The 21,493-nt window shown below is 41.4% G+C and overlaps 1 protein-coding gene across 1 annotated transcript; it reads left to right on the top strand.

Moving 5' to 3' along the window:
* The first annotated feature begins 1,460 nt into the window (after positions 1-1,460).
* On the top strand, positions 1,461-20,058 carry LIX1L (limb and CNS expressed 1 like). Its single transcript, XM_010968234.3, has 6 exons — positions 1,461-1,859; positions 9,633-9,796; positions 12,266-12,406; positions 16,970-17,065; positions 17,442-17,519; positions 17,855-20,058. Exons 1-6 carry the CDS (start codon positions 1,568-1,570, stop codon positions 18,095-18,097), a joined length of 1,014 nt encoding a protein of 337 aa, XP_010966536.3. The 5' UTR covers positions 1,461-1,567; the 3' UTR covers positions 18,098-20,058.
* Positions 20,059-21,493: the final 1,435 nt, after the last annotated feature.

The raw sequence follows: 21,493 nt of genomic DNA, 5'->3' as shown, positions 1-21,493 counted from the left end.
AGCCACATTCTTTCCAGACCAACTGTGGTTGTAGAAGAAAAGGTACGTGTCCTGTGTCCTGAAGGTTTTAAGGCATTTGATAGGTTTTCATTTCTCTCCTATGTCCATCCTCAAATGCTTTACTTAAGATTCCTACAAAGAATCCCTCCCACCATCAGCAGATATATCCCAGTAGGTTAACTGTCCCTCTTTCAAGCTTCCTATTTCTTTTTTAATGTGTGTCTGTGTGTATATACATATATTTAAGTATAGTCAGTTTATAATGTGTCAATTTCTGGTATACAGCATAATGCTTCAGTCATACACGAAGACACATACATTCAAGCTTCTTATTTCTTAACCACTCAGTCTTTCCTTGGGGGTTTAACTGTCACCTTACCAGGTGTATTTTATCCATTTTCTTCCACTTCTGCCTTCTGTTTCCCCATCTTTGATTTCTGAGCCACTGTAGGATGGAGAGAGAGAAAGAGAGAAATCTGGAGACAGAGAGAGAGAGACAAAGGGAGAGAGAATTAGTTATTATGACCTCACCTAGGTAAAAATGGTATGATTGTCAACTGACAAAGGCTGTGTAATGTGTGTGTGTGTAATTGTGTAGAAGTAATTGGAGGAACCCAGCCTGACAGGTTTAATGAACAAAAGTACCTGTCTTAATCTTCCCTGTGGACCTTTCAGCTTGCTGGTTTTCTTCCTATATTCTAACTTCCTTACTCTAATGAGAGGTAGGGGAGCAACCCATTCTACTCTTTCTTACTCTCTCAAGTTTAAAATATATGAAATCAGAAAATTACCCAATGATGTGGTGTAATGAAAAAAATAAAACTGTTGGGAATCAGAAGATTTATGTCTGAATCCCCTTTACCATCTTCTGACTGTTTAATTTTGGGCAATTTTTCTAGCCTCTCAGTCAGCTTCCTTATCTGTAAAATAAGAAAATCTAGTTAGTGATTGTGATTATTAAATTAAACTGCACTACAGTATATTGTTTAGTGTCTGATATATAGTAAGTATACGCTCATTAAATGTCAGTATCTTTCCTCCCTTTAGCTCCACCACCGATTGCATGTGATCTTGGACAAGTCACATCACTTCTCTGAACCATTTTCCTCATCTATATTTATGTAATGCAATGGTCGGGGACAAAGGCTCTCTGAGAATCCTCTCATCCGGTCTACAGTTCCCCTCAGCCTTGCACGTAGGCCTATCTTTTGACCCCAAACCTCGCCCCAGGGGTCTGACCCGCTTTCTAGCACTCTCCGCAGGACTCCCAAAGACGCGCCCAACCTAAGCTTCTGCGCTATGGAGGGTTATCACTTTTTCTCTTTGCAATTGGTTGTTCAGAACCTCCGCCCTCCTCAATAACTGGCCTATGGCGGAACTGCAGCAGGCCAGCTCCCGCCCCCTCGCCGGTGATTGGCATAGGACGTGTATGGTCCCCGCCCCCGCTTGACTGACGGCTGGGCTCCGGCCGCTCCTTCAGTCCCTGGGCGCTCGCTGGCGGGGGTGGCTGGGACCGTTAGCTCGCCGGGCTGGCAGGCTCCGGGCCGCTACTCCGCTGGCGGCCAGGATGGAGACCTTGCGAGCCCAGCGGCTGCAGCCTGGAGTGGGCACCAGCGGAAGGGGCACTCTGCGAGCGCTTCGGCCCGGGGTGACTGGGGCGGCGGCTGCCACCGCCACACCCCCAGCGGGCCCCCCTCCGGCCCCCCCGCCCCCCGCCCCGCCCCCGCCGCCGCTGCTCCTTTCTGGGGCCGCGGGGCTGCCGCTGCCCCCCGGCGCTGCTGGCAGCCCCGCGGTGCTGCGGGAGGCCGTGGAGGCCGTGGTGAGGAGCTTCGCCAAGCACACGCAGGGCTATGGCCGAGGTGAGTCTGCGGGTCTGGCCTCCTGCGGGACACCCTCTGTAAGGGAGTTTTGCTCCCACAGTCCTCTGGATCGCTTTTCCTGGCGCAGAGCCCTCACATTGCATTTCCTTTTGGGGAATTTCCTTTTGGGACACACACACATACATTCATATTCATGTTTAAGCCTCCCACCCTTCCCCTTTATTGAGTTACTATTATATTCTCCAGGGATCCTTTTTTTTTTTTACAGATATAACCCTCTTTTCTTCCCAATGTTTTCTCCTTCAGGAATGAAATTCCTCCTGTAGCTTAATGCCTTAACATCTTTCTCCTTTTGGGGACCAGGCCCCATTGTGTGGGATCCTATCCTTTATCTCAGATCCAAGACATTTCTCAACCATACCCTCTCAATCTTCTGTGATCTCAGCAATTCCTGGCTTCCGGCTAATTTACTCCATCTCCTTAACCTTGACTTTTAAATTCTTTTCTTACTTATGTCACTCTGAAATTTCCAATGCAACTTCAGATTTGCTGGGAAATTAGGCAGTGCTTTCACAAGTCACTTATAATGGTGCTTGTAAATCTGGACCCATACCATTGAGTCCACACCAGCTTCCTGTGACTTAGCACCTCACTTTGGTGTCTTTTTTAGTATGGAGCCTCACGACTCCAGCCTCTCTGTCTGACTCTGTTTTCCTGGCCCTTGCCCAGGAACTAAGGATAAATCCCAGGGCTTGGCTCTCTCAATGTTAAATTCAGTGGAAATGAGCCAGGCAGAAACCCTTCCATTAGAAATCTTCATCTGAAAGATGCCTAATTTCTAGGGTTTCTGAGAAGGGGGATGTGAGGATTTTCTTTGTTGTTTTTGTTTAACCAGTGCAGAATTTCCAGAGTTTGAGTTCCAGATCTATAGTATAACAAGGAATATATAGTGAGGGCTGTGAGATACAGAATTCCGGTCTGGAATTTCTGAGACATCACTTCTCTCTGCTTGGCCAGGTCCTGCCTGACCTGGAAGTGACTGTATTTTTAACTTTCTAGTTTACCAATAATACATGGAAAGGGTTATGAGGCTTTCAATATAGATAGTAAGGACTTTTTTTTTCCTCCCTGAAAAAGTGTAGTGAAAAGAGCACACACAGGCTTTAGAGTCAGAAAAGTCTGGATTAAATCCCAGATTAAATCTCTGTCACTTGCCAGCTGTGCCTTTGCGGAAGCCACTTAACCTCACTGAGCTTCAGTTTCCTCAAGAATTATGATGTGGACTAAGTGAGATGTTGCACCTGACACATAATGGGTACTAAAAAAATGACAAATACTCTCTCAAATGTACTGGTTCATATTTCTTTGAGAAGAACATGTCTTATTTTCTCCCACTGTTGAATCCTAACAATGTAAACACGGAGATTTCTATGAAAACAGATTTTAGATTCATTTTGTTATATATGCCAATGATAAATTTACCAGAAATTTTCCTTTGTTTTTCAATAATTTGAACTCCTACGATGGGGCAGGCACCTTGCTAGGTGCTGGGAATACAAATGCATATGAGCCTGAAGTTCATCATGAGGGAATATAATTGTTTTTCAAGTTTAATTCCTAGATTTAACAAGGCTATGTAATGGAATTGCCATCAGCTATTGTCCTGTTGTTTCGGGTCTCTTTAAGTTGAGACCAAGGGAAGGTTTTTGCCTCCGGGCATAGGAGTAGCCAGGAGTGGTCACCCTAAATCTGAACAATTCTTCTGAGAAACTTTCAGGTGTTTATTAATATTGTAGAGGAGCATACCCTTTTTCTTATCTGTGTTACCTGGAGGGGCTCTGGTCTAAACTGAGTATTCTGTAAAAACTTTTTCATTTCCTTAGAAAGGATGAGGGAATAAGGGGATTATACTGACAAAGATCAGTCAGGATTTAGACTTTCCAACAATTTTCTCTTCCAACCTCCCTACCTCCCACCACAGTCCTTCTTTTATTCTTGAGTTTCTCATTTCCAGTCTGGGTGTCCAGCCAGTACTTTGGGAGAGTTTGGCAGATAGTTCAGCTTCAGGGAAGCAGAATCTCTGCCGATTTGGCTCAGAAGTCGTTCACCACATGGAATCACTTATTCTGCTTCAATTAATAGACAAAGCTGCCATTGGCATGTGCCCACATAACCTTGTGACTGATGGCATGGTATTTGGGGGCTGGCTCTATTCCCCTGAATACAATTTACTTTAGTCTTTTCACAGACCATTCCCCAATGCAGTAATGCTTTACCGTATCATCTTCAGTTCAGATCTTTCATCTTCTTCCTGACTGCTCCAAATTGACCTTTTCTAGGCGTAGTCTTTAGATTGTCCTTCACTCATGAAGGATCTCAGCATTTATACAAAACAATTCCTCTGTTTTTCACTTGTTTGTCCTACATCTCTTCCCCTAGTCCCAACCCAAGATACACATATAGCTCAGTATGCTGTCGGACCTTAATCAGTTTATGTGTATACGATTTGGAATCAGAGAACCTGGTCTTGCCAAGTAGTGGCTGTGTGATCTTGGATAAATTGCTTAGTCTCTCTAGGCCTCATTTGTTCCATTCACTCATTCAACAAATATTTATTGATCACAGATGCAGTGATGAACAAGACAGGTAGATACTCAGACCCTATCTTCCTGGAGCTCACAGTCAACTTTATAGAGCATGTGTGCAATAAAAGAGGATAGTACAACAGAAAGAGGGTTGGTTTGGGAGGCAAACATTGATTCTAAATCCTGGTTCTGCCACTGCGGCCTGTTCCTTAACTTGTTCACCTTTGGTAAAAACTGGGTATTATAATACCTCTCTTAATAGTTTTGTGTGGATTAAATGAGATAATGAATGTAAAGCCTGCAGCACCTAGCTAGGACTCGATGAATGGTTGCTGTTATTATGCATGTGGAAATGCTTTGAAAACTGTGCATTTGATAGGGATTGTTAACCTTACCATTTCCTTTGCCCCCTTTTCCCACATGGCATATAGACCCACCTTCTGATGGTTGACAGCTGGCAATCTCTAAGCTGGCACAATTGACTGAATGACCAAGTCACTTTCCTTGCTCTGTAACTTCTGTGTTGCCCTCTTCAAACCTATCTTTTTAAAAATTATTGCTGTCCTTTTATATCACAATCTGGTCACATGATTGGAAATTCTGCCTGGCTACTCCACTGGGTTGAACAAATGAATCTTACATGATATTTTCTGTTTAGTTGTTCCTTTTCCTCAGAACTACAGACAGTTTCTGTGTTGTACGTGACTGTAGAGTTAAAATGATTGATCTGAATATTTCCAATTTTTGGAATGTTGCATTAGACCCTCTATTAGTTTCCTGTGGCTCCTCTAACAAATTATCACAAACTTGGTGGCTGGAAACAACAGAAGTCCAAAATCAGTATCATTGGGCCAAAGTCACCAGGTCTGTGCTCACTCCAGAGGCTCTGGGGAGAGTGTTTCTTTGCCTCTTCCAGCTGCTGGTGACTGCCAGCATTCCTTGGCTTGTGACTGCATCACCCCAACCTCTGCCTCCATGTTCAAACTTTCTCCTCTCCTGTGTTACATCCAGTCTCCTTCCCTAAGGACATCTGTGACTGCATTTAGGGCTCACCCAGATAATCCACTATAATTTCTCAATCTCAAGATCCCTAACTTAATCACACCTGCGAAGTCTGCCACATAAGGTAACACTCACAGGTTCCAAGGATTAGGACCTGGATATCTCAGGGTGCATTATTCAGCCTATCCTAGTCCTCTCCCAAAGTCACTGTCACTTTGCAATCCCTCCCTTCCAGAATCTATAACACTGAATAGCACTGTGGGCTATTCAGGGGTACCTTCTACAAACTGAAATAGAAATGTTAGATGAAATATTGTTAATCAGATTCCCTATCTTAATAATAATGTGAATTATGCCAGTCCAGCCTATTCTCACCATCCGGTATGATCGGGGAGAACCTTCTCACTCACCTCTCAATTTCATTATATTTATTATCTGTCTATCCATACTGCCCTACCACAAAACTGTATTTATTTTTATAAAATTTTTATTGTAGTTTATTGTGTTATTTTAATGTTTTTACTCTGGTGGATATACAGTCTGTCTCTCTTACTACTTAGACGTTCATCTAATATTTTATCTCCTAAGGGAAAACCCAAAACTATTCTTTCTTGTTGTTCAGCATTATGGTACAAGCACTTAAATATTCCTATCTTGGTCTTTCTTGTCCCTTTTAGCCCAGCATCCATCAGTGACTTCCTAAACCCAGTGGTAGCTGTCAGTTGTGTATGTCTCAGTAATTGCTACCCTCCTACTTCTCTGTCCTTTAACCATCCTTAACTAACCCATTATATCTATTGTGTCTTACTGAAAATCTGAGAAGCACTATGAGCACCTTCCTTACACATACACATAAATACTCACATGTGCGCACACACGTGCACACACACACACAGAGGCATAATTTTACTTAAAGTTTTAGGGGGCTTGTGAACCCCCAGGAAGCTCAACCATGAACTGGACCTTGGACCCTGGGCTAAGATTCCCAAATAACATTAGCATCAGAATATCTACATTCATGCCCCAACTCTGCCACAGCTATGTGACCTCAACCAAGTCATTTACCTTTCCTTAGCCTGAATTGGGGCTAGTTGATCTCTAGAATCCCTTTCAGCTCTAGAAATGAATGAGTCTGTGAGCATTTTCAAATGCAGATCACAGTTAATTGTTTTTTTTTTTTCCTGATCACTTTGCCCAGTTTCTCATTTCATACTCACATTTCTGAAATAAGACTTCCTATTTCCTTTGGCTTTCAGTAATCATTAGAAAATGGTCCTGTACTCTTGAGCCAGAAGGGATTTAACTGGATATAGAATGGACATATGCTTCTTAATAGGACCTTCCCCATTATAGCAGTCTCCTCCCCTTCTTCTTTATTTCAGTATTCTCCCTATTGTTTGCTTGTCAGGAGAGCTGTCACCCAGTACGTTGTGCTAAATTGTCTCGAAGAGGGAACTGGGGCTGAAAAGATCTCAATGAAAAGAACAAAGGTGGCTAAGCTTTCTGGGCAGCAGTGATTTTTGAAGAGCCCCTGCTAAAGCTAAGAGTGAGAAAGAGAGAGTTTCCTTTTCATGCTGTCTTTTAATGGAAGAATGAACATTTTAAAAAGTCAGTTAAATATAGGGTATTAGAAAAGAGCGTATGCTGCTTTGCAAACTCTGGTACATGGGGTGCTTGCTTCAGTTGCAGAGCAGGTGAGATGAGTTATTATTGGCCACTAGATTTTGAACACCTTCCTGGCAGGGAATGTTTGTTATCCATCTTTGCATCTCTAATGCCTAGAATAGAGCTATGTACCTATTAAGTGCTCAAATTTTTGCTTAATGTGTGTGTGGCAGCCATGAAATGGGCTGTTTGTGTCTCCTGCTGCAGGGAGCATAACTCACTGACAGCCTTAAAATGCTGTCCCCTCTGAGTCCATCACCACATTTGCACTGAGGCCACACATGCTGCAGACTGCTCCCAGTCAATGACTAAGCGCAGCAGGAGCGCTAACTCAGGCACGTCCTGGTGAGATGTGGGATTCCTTTAGTTCGAGGACTTCCCACTGGCCTGGCCAAAGCTTTCTTGGAACTGGGCTGCAGTCTGAGACTCTCATATCCGAACTTCCTGCCTTTCTTCTCTCCTTCCACGGGTGTCAGACCTTGAACATGGTCTGAAGGCTCTCCCTCCTCCTACTTCCTCCTGAATAAATCTATTGCACGGCTGTCCCATCTTGGTGTTTTCTAATGCGATATAAAAGAATGAATGAGCTCATATTGTAACTAAGAGTAGAGAGCAGTCATGTTGGAAGATACTAGAGAATGTGTGTGATAATTTATTATTATAAGGCTTTAAAGCCATTTGAAATGTTTGGAACCTTAGAGTCAAAGCAATCCTTTCCGAAGGCAAACTGACCTCATCCCTCTTTTCCTTTAAACCCCTTCTGTAGCTTCCCATTGCCCTTGGGATAAAGCCAATATTCTAACATGACCCGCCAGCTCTGACCTGATCTGGTCCCTGCTTCTTTTTGCAACTTCGTTTTGCATTATACTACCCCTCACTCTCTTTCTTCTAGCCACACTAGTCCCTTTATTCACCATGTTCCCTGCTGCTACAGAGCTTTTGTACATGCTGTTCTTTCTGCTCAGAGCATCCTTCTCTCACCTTTTTGCCAAATGAATCCATACTTATATCTGAGCTTAAATTTCACCTTGTCAGAGTTGCAGAGGGTGTAGCTCAAGTGGTAGAGCATGTGCTTAGCATGCACAAGGTCCTGGGTTTGATCAGTTTAGACTGAAAGCTACACAGGAAAAGCAACAGAGTATGGCTTTGCTCACTTTCGTAGCCTAGCATCCAGCACATAATCTGGCACAGAGTAGACACTCAATACATTTTGTGAAATAACTGAATCCAAGTATTGGGGGATGAGGAGAACTGTTCTGGAATACAGTGTCAAGTCTGGAGTTTGATTTCACCCTATTTACCACTAATCAGTTAGCTGTTTATTGTTTCATGGATGCTGGCAGAAGTCAAGAAACTTCTGAGTCAGAGACAAAGGGCTTTATTACTTACAGCAGAGCAAGTAGCAGAAGCATCCTGTTTGCATTGGTTTCCTTTGCCTGCCAAGTCTGACGTGGAGGGCTCAGGTGATGCTTACATGGGCCATGGGTTGCATTACAGGAGAGGAATACTGAGCTTGGGGAACCTGCCATTTTATAGCAAGTAGTAAACAAGCTTATTCTTTGTCCTAAAGGGAGGCATTACCTTATCTCTCAAGGTTTCTTGCTGCAAACTCAATCCTGAGAAATGGCCCAAGTAAAGAGCAGGCAGGGCCTTGACATCTTGGCACACCTAGCAAGATGGAGAGAAGTGCAAGAGACCCGTGGAAGAGTGTTTCCCTCCAAAAAATCGTTCATGCTTAGGGAAAGCTTCGGAATTCATTCTCTTTCTCGCGTCCCTTCTCTCTCTTTCTCTCCTCCTCCCTCCCTCTCTCTCTTTATCTTTCTCATATATATAGTATACACATAGTATTGCAGGATGGAGAAGGAATCTAGGCCATGGGTTTGCTCACCGGAAGCATAGCCTGGAAGATGGCTAATACAGCCGTATTTCCGTGAGTGACAATATCACATAAAGGGTAAGAACATTGGCTCTGGAACCAAGACTGCCTGGTTTGAATTCTTGCTCTGCTGCTTCCCAGCTGTTACATCCTTGGTCAAGTCATTTAACCTCTCTATGCGTCATTTCCCTCATCTGTAAAATGGAAATAATAAAACTGCCTGCCTCATGAGGTGGTTGTGATCAAATGGGTAAAGCACTTAGAGAAAATGCACCACATTCAGTAAGTATTCAGCAGATACTAGCACTTATGATTGTGATCGTTACTACTGTTCTAGGCCAGCTGACCAACCGTGGAATAATCTACTTGTACTTCATCAGGCAGTGATAATGGTATGCTGACCTTGGAAGCTCTGGCCTCCTATATTGAAGTTACTTCCCTTTGATGTCTAGGACTAATCAAAATGTGAACTAGAGAGGTTGGGGAGGGCAGGCCTACTCTGGTCTTCCTATGCAAACAGACTTAATCACAGCCTAGGCTTATTAATTTAAATGTTACTGGTGATGGGTAGGGAACTAAGCGGGTGGACTTTTAATGTAAGCACATGTTACAGGTACCGAACTGAAGCACAGCACCACTTGGAAGCGTTCTCACTGCTGAACTTAACCACTTCTCTTTTTGTAGTGAATGTGGTGGAGGCGCTTCAGGAATTCTGGCAAATGAAGCAGTCCCGCGGGGCGGACTTGAAGAATGGGGCTCTGGTGGTTTATGAGATGGTTCCCTCCAGCAGCCCTCCCTATGTCTGCTATGTCACCCTGCCTGGGGGAAGTTGCTTTGGGAGTTTCCAGGTAAGAGCTGTGAGGCAGCAGTAGCAAAGGTAAAGGCTTATGTGCTAGTAATGGCTTTCTCTATCACTTGGCCATAAGTCACTGTCTAAAATCACAGATTTAAAGACTTGAACCAGTTCTGGGAAAATCATTCCGATAAACATCTGAGGCTCATGTGACCACAAAAGAACCTCAGTAACATGCTTTTCTTTTAACCATGCTCCAATTCAAAGTGGGTTTGAGTTTTTGCAGGCTGAAAGAAAAGCAGACGGTTAGCACCTAACTCATATTCTGATCTGGCTTTCCAACTTCCTGCTATCTCTTTTTGAGAACACAGAATAAAATTCTTTGCCCTCAGTACTTTTTCATAGGCTATGACTAAGGAAAGCAATATTTGAGTTCTCTAAGAGATCAAAGGAGAGGGACTATATATGGTGGGAGTAGTACTCATCTAAGAATTAGGAGATCTAAATTCTCATTCCCCTGACTGCCAGCAGGGCAAATCGGATAATTTCGCTGGGCCTCAGTTTCCCCATCTATAACATGAAGGAGATAGATGAGATGATTTCTAACCAGTATTTGCAGTACTAGCATTCTACAAGTCTATGGGAGACCTGTTAATATTTGATGATGAAAAGAGGTGATGCTATCATAGGATAATGAGAAATTCGACTAGTATAAATATTATCATCAAAGTGGATTTTTCACATTGTAGACAGGAAGGTAATCTTCTGAAATGTCGACTTAGAACCTGCAAAGGACGTTAGAGAAGAGACCAGACACTTATGTTCTGTTTTCCATATGGTTTGTATAACCCTTAGACAAAGGTGTACCCCCTGCTACGTGCACCCACAGCGCCTTCAATGTCTGCTATCAGATCACTTACCACAACATACCATAACTGACTGTTTCTCTCTCCTGGTTGACTGTGCTCTGCAGAGGCAGAGAGAGCGTCCGTCTTCTTGTTCAGTTTAAATCCCTACCACCAAACTCAGTGCCCAGCACGGAACAGGTACTTAGTACATCTGTTGCATGAATGAGTACCATTGCAGCTCAGTTCTTGCCTCAAACAGAAACAGTCGTAAGAAAGCTTCATTTCAAGTCAGGTGACCAGCTTTTTCTCTCAGAACCCCACCCATTTCAGAAATACAATTTTATGACCATGATGATGACTAATGTTTATCTTTTTCTTGTGGAAGATAAGATCTTTCTGTCCTTCTCCCACCTCATCATACTGCTGAATAAGGATTTGATCATTTTATGGTGATGTCCAACTAGACTATTACAGTAATTTGATTCCATTATTTCCTGAAAGGGAAGAATTATCTATCTTGGCCCCTTTTAGCTTGTATCCTTCATATCAACTTTGCAGGTGAAACTTCTCCTGGTGGTTTTCTTCACAGGTGACTTTTCAGAAAGAGCACTATACAGTAGAATGGGCAGCAGGCTAATAAACAGAGAGGAGTAGAAACAGAGACATTAAAGAAGCAAGAATACTTAGGGTTAATGCACCAAGCCCTGTACGCTGTCTCAGAGGGACCTGTCAGCTAAAGGAAACCGGGGATTATTGATACTAAGGATGGTTAAGTAGCAAACATATCCTTGTCTACTTTTTAAAACTATGACATCACTTTCTTCCTTTTCTCTAATCCTAATCATAAATGACAAAGGGCACAGAGGCCTTGGAGGCAGCCAGTAAAGATGAATTATAAAGGTGGCTAGGGATCTGAAGCGGTGTGATTCAAGACGTCTGAAAATCAGACCTGTTTTATGATACCTATGTTGGATACAATGTAAAAAACATGAATTAATTTTTAAATTTTTTCTTGTTTTCCTTGGGTCAGCTTTCCTTTTTCCTAGCCACCTCTTTCCTCTTTGCTTCCACTGGTGGGGAAAAAAAGACTATAAAATCCTTCCTCAGACCATAGACTCTGTTCAGGGATAGCTCCTTAGCTCACTGCATTACTGGGGGAACTGCCTGCACACAACTAAAAGTAAAGTCCAAGAATTCTAGATGGGTGCTTCTGATAGAGCTTAGAGGTCTGCCCTGCAGAAGCAGCTCAGACACAAATTTGTTCTAATCTTAGGATAAAAAAGATCTTGCCCATCTGCAGAAAAAGAGAACAAGGTAGATATTTCTAACAGACTGGACAGAATCTGGCTTTTGAGTAATTAATTCTGTTGACAGTTTAAACAGGGGTACTTTTCATATCCAGTGATTATATGCTGACTTCAGCGGTCTTCATTCTGCATTCAGTTTGGTATGAGCTGCAGCTGTCTCCAGTTCCTTAATGACTTCAGGATGTTGAATCAAATTTATGTTACCAAATGTCCCATCCATTTTACAATAAAAACTTTGGAGAGTGTGTTGAGCAAACTGATTTATCCAGAGTATCCAAGTGTTTTCTATCCCAAGTGTTTCTCTCCCATTTTTTCTTCCTCTCTCTCAGACACACACGTACACATATTTTCTCTCTCTCCCCTGCCCAGTTTTGCCCCACAAAAGCTGAAGCCCGGCGGAGTGCTGCAAAGATTGCACTAATGAATTCTGTGTTTAATGAACATCCTTCCCGAAGAATCACTGATGAGTTCATTGAGAAGAGTGTCTCTGAGGCCCTGGCATCTTTCAATGTAAGTTGCTTGGAGTTGGAAGGAAGGAGAGTGGGCGTGGGAGAGCCGGCAGGTTGGGAAGTCTTACATATTACCAGGAAACAGAGCGTGAACTCTTGGTTTTCTTTCCTGTCTACATTTCTGTTCTTTCTTTATTTTCTGTCAGTCTTCCGTATTACATGCTCCACATGTCTCAGTCTCTAATTCTATATATGCGTTTATGTTTTTGCTGTTATTTTGTATCTTTCATCGTATCTCTTTGATATCTAGAAACCTTTATTTCAAGATTTATAGAACTTTAGAGGTATTACAAAATAATAATTGAGCTTGAATTTTGTGTTTCCTAATTTTGGTTTAAGACTTGAGTCCCTTCTTCCTTTACCGTTCCTTTTTTTTATATGACTGTTTTTATTGTCACTTGATTCCTGCCTGCATTACTTCATCTTATTAATAAAGAATTAAAAAAATACAATATCTTGCCTTTTTACGTTTCTAGGAATGGGGAAGATGATTTATTTACTCTCTGTAAAAAGAAGATCTGTTCTTTCAAATGCTAATGATGATGACATGACCATAGCTAATCCTAACTGAGTATTTATTTTGTGCCAGGGACTATTCTAGAGGATTTATATGTATTTTATCTCATTTGATCTTTACAATAATCCCATGAGGTGTAAGTACTATGATTATTGCTATTTTACAGATGAGGAAACTAAAAACACAGAAGTGAACTTTTGCCTCAAGTGAAACAGCCTGCAGATGGTAAAGTGGCGGCTGGGACCCAGGTCGATTGACAGGCTTTTCTAGTCTAGAGGGACAGCGTAGAAATTAGCACTGCCTTCTTCTTCCCTCCACACAAGATCACCGATGGGGAGATAAAGTCGGACCAGTTTTCTGTGTCTGTTTTCTTTGTATTTAAGATGTAATTACATATATTAAACTGCTTCAGTCACCTGTTTGTAGATGAGTGTTTTACACTTTGAATCATAGTCCCTCTGTTACCTAAGAGCCACCTGCTTTTCCCCTTTTACTCTTTGCCCCAGTCAGCAGTATCTGCAGGAAATAAAAACATTTTTAATATTAATCAAATTAATTCAAATCAAGAAAGTATATTTTTCACCCTTAAATCACCTAATGTATTATACAATGGAACAGTAGTTTGGATTATAGAAAGCAGTGGTTATGAGCATGGACTCTGAATTCATTGTTTTGAAATTATGGTTCTACTTTTTTTTTGGCTTGAATTATGGTCAGTTACAATGTGTCTATCTCTGGTGCACAGCACAATGTTCCAGTCATGCATATACATACATATATTCGTTTTCATATTTTTTCATTAAAGGTTATTACAAGATATTGAACATAGTTCCCTGTGCTATACAGAAGAAACTTTTTTAAAATCTATTTTTATATGTAGTGCCTAAAATTTGTAAATCTCAAACTCCCAAATTTATCCCTTCCCACCGCCTTTCCCCAGTAACCATAAGATTGTTTACTATGTCTGCGAGTCTGTTTCTGTTTTGTAGATGAGTTCATAGCGTTATGGTTCTACTTCTTATGTGACTTTGAGCAAGTTACTTAATCTGTCTCAGTTTACTCACCTGTAAAATAGGATAACAGTTATACCTATCATTGGAGAAAAGAGAATATATTCCAGCACTTAGCACATGTTATCTTTTTAGATGCTTCTGCATGCAAGTAATAGAAAATCTCACATCAAGTTGACTTAATAAATGAAGGAAGGAAATTTATTATCATGACAGGAAGTCCAGAAGTAGAGCAGATTTCAGGGCTGGATGATTCCGTGGATCAAAAATGCCATCATCTACTGGCCCAAATTCTTTCCATCTCTCCACTCAGCCACGCTCTAGGTACTGGCTTTGCCTTTGGGCTGACCCCCTTCAGGGTGCAAGACAGCTACAGAATTGCAGGTGTTAAATACAGATACAACTACATCCGGAGACAGAAAGAGATCATCTTTTCAATCATCTCTTTAGTAGTATGGAATCTTTTCCCAGAAGCTCTCCAGCAGATCTCCTCTCTACCACCCAAAGCCCAGAATTCTCACCTTAAAAACCAGTACAGGCAAAAGGAATTAGGATTTACTCACTGGAGTTAGGATAAAATTGCTCTTCTCTGAGGCAATTTGGAGATGACTAGGCACTAGAACAAGATTAAGGTTCTATAGTAAGAAAGAAGGAAGCAGATGGTGGGTAGGTCACAGCAGTGTCTACTACAAAGTATTTAAGAAAAATAATGTAAACTATTATTTTTTTATAATTAACCCTCAAAATTGAGAACTTAGTGGATTTCTCATTAATATACCAGTGGAATTCCCATTCAGCAGAATAACAATTTTCATTTGGTCTTAGCCATGGGTAAAGTATAATGTCCACATTCTATGCTTTAAGCTTCTGTTCTTGAAAAGTCCTGAATCTGACACTGTATTGTATTATGTCTTTTGACAAATCATTTAGCCTCTGTGGGTCTGAGTTTCCTCGTTTGTAAAATAAGTAGGTTAAATTAAAATTAATTCTAATTCCTTTCTAATTATATTCTGATGTTCCTACCACTAACCAAGTATTCTGTGATTAAATGCTTATTCAATGAATAGAGTTCATTTATAATCTTGTTAGGTGTAGAAGTGTCATATGAGGCAGAAGTTCCCAATGGTGGATCAAGCCACTGTGTTGTACCCCAAGTAGGTTACAGATGTGCCATGATATTGATCCCCTCAACTCTCAGGGATCTGAGCAAGGCCTGGGGCAGATGGACTCCTCTGCCCCGCAGCCTGCTCTGTATCCTCCAGCTGGCTGTGCAGATAGGATCATAATTTTCTATGTGCCATACCATGGAAACGTTTGGAGGTACTAAGTAAGGTATCACATTCAATAATTATAGACAAAAATGAAAACAGATGCTTGCGTCAGAGCTCTAAATCCTAATAATGAAAATTACTACCTTTTTCCTTCCTCCTTCCAGCTTTTTACTTCTAAATAGAAATTTTGTGATTTTTGCTTTGCCACAAAGATTGACTACATGTGGCATGATTGTTTCTCATGAGCCACAAAACAAAATGGGTTCATTTCGAGTAGTTCTGACTTCTCATTGATTCTAGCACTGTGAAAATTAATAATAATAATAATAATAATAATAATAATAATAATAATAATAATAATAATAATAATAATAACAACTAGCACTTATGGTGTACTTACTAAGTGCCTGGCATTATTTTATCTGTGATACATATACAAGAAAATCCCACGATAAACTGAATTTGGATATAACTTGCTGGCTCCTGACCTCTACTCAGTCTCCTTGCTCAAAGAGAGCAGAATAAAGTTCTTATCTTGGGAGGTGGCATGGGGTTGAGGGGAGGGGGGAGCGTGGAACTGGCTGGAACAACCAGGAAACCTCTCGGGAAGCAGGAGGAGAAAGTTGGGTTCCTGCGTTCCCAGCAGTCTCCTGGCCTCATTTTTCTAGATCAGGTTGACAAAAGGGTCACCAATAAGCCAGGAGGTGCCCTTATTTTGGAAGTCCGAGAGAGCCCCAGGATCTGAAATTATCTCCAGCAATATGAAACCACCACCAAATAGCACCAAACCAGAACCAGTACGAGCCTGGATTTGGACTGTGTAACTGGACACCAAGTCCAATACAATGATACACCCACATTTTATATTGGCTGGAATTGTTAGACTACATTTATCCCTTTATAAACTTTAAAAAATCTCTAATTCTTAAAACATCCTATAAGGTAGACCTATGATTATTCTCATTTTACAGAAAAGGAAACTGAGGAACAGACAGGTTAAGTGACTTCACCAAGGCCACAAGACTGGTAGGAGCTCCAGGCTATGCTCTTACCTTCTACACTGCATTGTTTTTTGCATATACTAGGCTTGCAGATAGGATAGTATGTCTTAGTTTTACCCCTGCAGGTCATGTCACCAATAGAAGACACAGGAGGCAAGTGTCCAGGAGGCCAAACTGCCACCCAGAATTTGCCATGCTTATGACTCATACTGTCTCCCTTTAAAATGCATTTGCCAGTTGTCCTCTAGGCTAGTCCAGTCCTGTATGCTGAACTCACTCTGTTATTTTGGGTAAATCAGGACTTTTCTCTATGTCTCAGTGTTCCCCCTTTGTAAAACAGGGAAAATCAGCCTGACCTTCCTCTATCACTCAAGTTAAAATGTATGATGACTTCCGAGTCCTTTAGGACTGTGCTGACCAGCAGAATAGCCACTAGCCACATGTAGCTACTGAGCACTTGACATGTGGCTAGTAGGAACTGAGATGTGCTGTAAGCATGAAAGAGACACCAGATTTTGAAAACTTAGTACAAGAAAAAGAATGTTTCATTAATAAGTTTTATACTAATTATAGTTGAAATAATATTTTGAGTATACTGGGTTAAATAAAATATGCTATTAAAATTAATACTTATTGTTTAGTTTTACTGTAATGTGGCAACTAAATGAAACATGTGGCTTGCATTATATTTCTCTTGGACAGTGCTGCTTGAGGTGATAATCCTGACTGAAAATCTATTTGTCTTTTCCTTTCCTCTGTTACCAGGGCAACAGGGAGGAAGCTGACAACCCAAATACAGGGATTGGTGCCTTCCGATTCATGTTGGAATCCAACAAGGGCAAGTCAATGTTGGAGTTCCAGGTATTATACTATTCCTCCCACTCCCCTGGCTCTAATAACATGGGTCAGCCTGCGTATACACACATATATGTGTGTATATATATATACACTATATATTGTACTATATATAACACAATATATATGTACTATTTGTCTGGCTGTCTATACACACACACAGACACACACACACACACACCTCCTACTAATCCCTAACTCACTAACACTCAGTTGGAAAGGAAAGGAGAGAAAGTTATGAGAATATTTTTCAAAATGTAAATATCTTCCTTCCCCCAGGGACATATCAGAGTTGGTATGAGATGTTTCCACAAATACATTTTCGCCTGTAATTCTGACGCAGCCTCCCAGTGTCCCAGCACTGAATATTTTCTTCTTCCAGGAGCTGATGACAGTTTTTCAACTGCTGCACTGGAATGGCAGCCTTAAGGCCATGAGGGAAAGACAGTGCTCTCGGCAGGTGAGAGTCCCTGTGGGGGAGGGGAGTCTGGCAGAAGGACAATTCTGAGGTGACTGTCGTGTTAGAAATACACAGGCCTACCAGATTGTGAATACTGAAAGCCTTACTTAGGGTGCCCTCTTCATCCTTGTAATCTTTCCTATTTAAACCTTAACTGTGATTCTTTTACCTGCCTTGCTTCTCCCACCAGGAAGTTTCCTTTAAGAATCTCCTCAGAGGACTCAAGTGCTGACTCCAGTTAGGACTCAAAGGCTGGGAGTTCCTAGTCCCAGTTGGGTCAATGTGGTGGGAACCTTTATTTTGTCAGTGACTTTCACATTCCTCTCGCCCTCCAGGAAGTACTGGCTCATTATTCACACCGGGCCCTAGATGACGACATTCGCCACCAAATGGCACTGGACTGGGTGAGCCGGGAGCAGAGTGTGCCAGGAGCACTGTCTAGAGAGCTGGCCTCTACTGAGCGGGAACTGGACGAAGCTCGGCTGGCAGGCAAGGAGCTGCGCTTCCACAAGGAGAAGAAAGATATTCTTATGCTGGCTGCTGGGCAGTTGGGCAATATGCATTCTTCCAACTGCTAGGCATCCACCCACATACGCCCCATCCTCCCCAGGCCCTTTTTTATATGTCCTTTCTAAAACTTAGTGTGATTCCTGTACATACTTTCTCAACTTTATACTTTAAAATACAGAATATATATGTGTATGTATGTATAAATTCTACACTTGGATTCCTATTTGCTAAGAGATCATTTTTCTTACTTCTAGTTTTGGGATGTAGTTGCATTTGAAACATCTCCGTGTCGCTTGACAAACAGAGCAGGCTGTCTTTGGAGCTTTGTTGGCTCTTACACTCCCAGTAACTCTGTAGTCATTTTAACAGCGCAAAATGATTGACTGTGTTCATGTTTCCTTCTTTTCAAATAACAGGGAGCTTGAATAAGGACTGTGTGCCCCACCCTAACCCTCATTCTTCCTTTCTCTTGGACCCAATGGGGCATGAAAATGAAGACTTTGGCTTTGGCTTATCTTAAGCTGGGCCTATGTGGTACCAAGCTGTTCCTCCAGTAACCAGATATTTCATAGCCTACACCACCCTCTCCCCCCTCCCCCCACCACCTTACTCCTCCTCTGCCTCCAGATGGTACTTCATTTTGAGGCTTTCCTTACTTTATTATTTAGAAGGAAGTGAAGATCTGGTTTCTTATTTTTAAAATTATTGCTGAGAAACTGCCCAGGAATAAGAGAAGACTTATAAATACAACCTGTAGGGGTTTATCATGTAACGCTGCTTCTGGGGCACAGGTACCACACCAGCAGTCCAGGTCTCCAGATGTGCTCTGCTGAAGGGGTCAGGATTGAAGCCGCTTATCTTCAGTTTTCCCTTTTCATTCCTCCTCCCCTCCTTACCTTAGTCAAACCCTGTCTTTAGACATTCCTGCCTGCAAAGATTGGTAGAAGGTAAAACATGTTTCCCTCCTCTCTCTCCTCTCATCATTTTGCCCTTTGGAAACAGTATCTGTCCAATTTGGTGAGGGCCATGTCCCTCCTATTCCCACGAAGTTGCTGCTGTTTACTACCTTGGATGTACATACCTTAGATTCATGTTTTCTCTCTTTTCTTTCCTCTTCCTTTCCTTTGATTATTAGAGCATGAGCTGATCAGGAAAATTAGATGAGACTTTGGCATTATGGCACTTCCTTATTGGAACCTTGAGAGACTACAGGAAAGGAAAGAGAATCAATGATCAGCTGCTTGTGTTTTTAATACTGTTCTCTTCCCCCACCTCTTTCCTAGGGGAAATAGGACAGAAATGATCTGGAGTACAGCGAAAGCATTTCCCTTTGGGAAGTTTTTTTGTGGGTCTCTCTAAAATATATTTCCCCCTTTTTTCTGTAATCTCCTTTATGCTGTGTTATAGTTCAATGCACTTTCTAAACTGAGTTTGAGAAACTCAATGCTCCTGCAGTTGTACTTCCCATTTAACAATTATGCACTTTGCTTTTAGAGATAGGTTAGGAAACATGCTACAATTTGCTGTTTTGGATCAGATAGGGAAAAGATGAAAGTTAGCTTTCTTACTTTTGAAATCATCTTGGTGACCAGTACTTGTGGGATCAGAGGTAAGGAATCTAGCAGCAATTGTATTAGTGCTTGAAAGAGATGTCCTTGAATTCTCCAAGCCCCATCTCTGTATTCCATGAAGCAAATGTAGGGTTTGAGCAGAGGCTCCTACATTAAATAAGACGTGTGTCTATTCAGTCTTTATGGATACTTATAATCCAGAAATCATAAACCCTCTTTTCTCCTGTGCTCTTTTCTCTGGGAAGTGTTAAGGCATGTGAGTTGTGGGAAGAATTTGTCCTTGCACCCCCTGGATTATTTTTCTCAAATATCTACCAGTAAGAGCCCAAAGAACTTGAGAAAAATTGTTCCCGTATCTGTCCACTTCTGGTGTTAAAGTTTTACTTACCTTTTTAGTACTTTCTTTGTATTTTATATGTACAATTTAATACAATTAAAAATAAATTTTTGTCTAGTAAGCCAGACTGACTCTTTCTTGAGACTTATGTATCAGAGGATACTTTCTCTTACATATATACACTTAAAAAGAACTCCTATGAGTATTTTTGGGGTGGTAGAAATAAGGTTGTACTACCAGGGGAGGGTATTCCGTTTCCCCTTCTCCAGACATTTGAGGAGCTTGGATTTTGTCCTTGGCACTTTCTCCTCAAGCTCTCCCCACTTCTGCTGGCAATCTCACCCACAAAGGTGGCTTAAACGCTATCATACACACAATTCTCAAACCTATTTCTTCCATCCCAACCTGTTTTGAGCTTTTCTGTTTTTCTCCTGAGCTCTTACATCTATATTTCCACACACTGAACATTACCACCCGGATGACACAAGCTCTTTGAACTTACATAACTAAAATAAAATCCTTTTCTCCATACATGCTCCTCTTTGACTCCCCAGATCTGTTATTGAAATTATCTGCCCAGTTATCTAAGCTAGAACCTCAGATTCATCCTCAATTCTCCCCTAATATCATCTAATCAGTCACTTACTGTTGAGTTTACCTCCTATATAAACTTCCTAACCTGCTTTGTCCATATCTACTCTCTTAGTTCAGTCCTTTTTCACCTCTGAGCTGGACCACAGCAGTCTTTTCCTAACTAGTCTCTACCTTCATTCTTAACATCCTCCACACTCCTATCAGATTTCTTTCTAAAATACTTATAGCTGTACCAATCCCTTGCTTAAACCATCACTTAGCTATCTTTACCTTTGGCAGCACTTCCCAAAGGTTTATATGTGAACCCTTGGTGTTACCTGAGATGACTTTAGGTGGTAGATGGGGAAACATTTTTATTTTTACTAGTTATGTTTTAATCTGAGTTTGTAATAGAAAAAATTTTTTTTCCATTTATGGCAGTGATATTTAAACTTAGTGTAAACTTTTTAAAATGCCAGTCTATTTAAGGAAAAATAAGAACCAAAAATAGTGTGGGGGCTATTTGCAAACATTAAAAATTATGAGTACTAAAATATTGAACTAGAAACATTTCTTGCCTACAGGGTAAGTTCCAAAATCCTTAGCATGGCATACAGTTTGACCATAAACTATACTTCCAGCTTTATTTCCTAGTTATAGAGCATCAGGAATACAGAGTTTCTTGCCATTCTGACAATAAACAATAAACAAGTCAAAATAGACAATAAACAAGTCAGAAAGTAAGCAAGGTAATTAAAGCTTTGAGTTTAAATCCTGTGAAGGAAATAAGAGTGAAGACCCCAAGAGCTGGAGTGAGAGGATCAGGGACAGAGATTTGCAAAAGTCCTTAGATGGGAAGGAGTACAACATAGCTGAGAGAAAGTATAGGGAGAGTTTAATGGGTGAGAGGGAAGAATGGTGGTGGAAGAGGTGGGAGAGAGGCAGAGCAGGCTGTGTGAGCCTGAACTTTTTCATTCTAAGTG

Source organism: Camelus bactrianus, chromosome 21 (genome assembly GCF_048773025.1).
Source record: "Camelus bactrianus isolate YW-2024 breed Bactrian camel chromosome 21, ASM4877302v1, whole genome shotgun sequence".
In the NCBI taxonomy this organism is placed as follows: Eukaryota; Metazoa; Chordata; class Mammalia; order Artiodactyla; family Camelidae; genus Camelus; species Camelus bactrianus.
Note: the sequence above shows the minus strand (reverse complement) of the source record. Positions and strands in the feature narration are given on the sequence as shown.

Excerpts from the sequence above, each read along its gene's own strand:
- LIX1L (XM_010968234.3), top strand. The coding sequence starts at position 1,568 with ATGGAGACCTTGCGAGCCCAGCGGCTGCAGCCTGGAGTGGGCACCAGC. Across the intron at positions 1,860-9,632 it reads CACGCAGGGCTATGGCCGAG|TGAATGTGGTGGAGGCGCTT; the intron begins GTGAGTCTGCGG and ends CTCTTTTTGTAG. Across the intron at positions 17,520-17,854 it reads AAAGACAGTGCTCTCGGCAG|GAAGTACTGGCTCATTATTC; the intron begins GTGAGAGTCCCT and ends CTCGCCCTCCAG.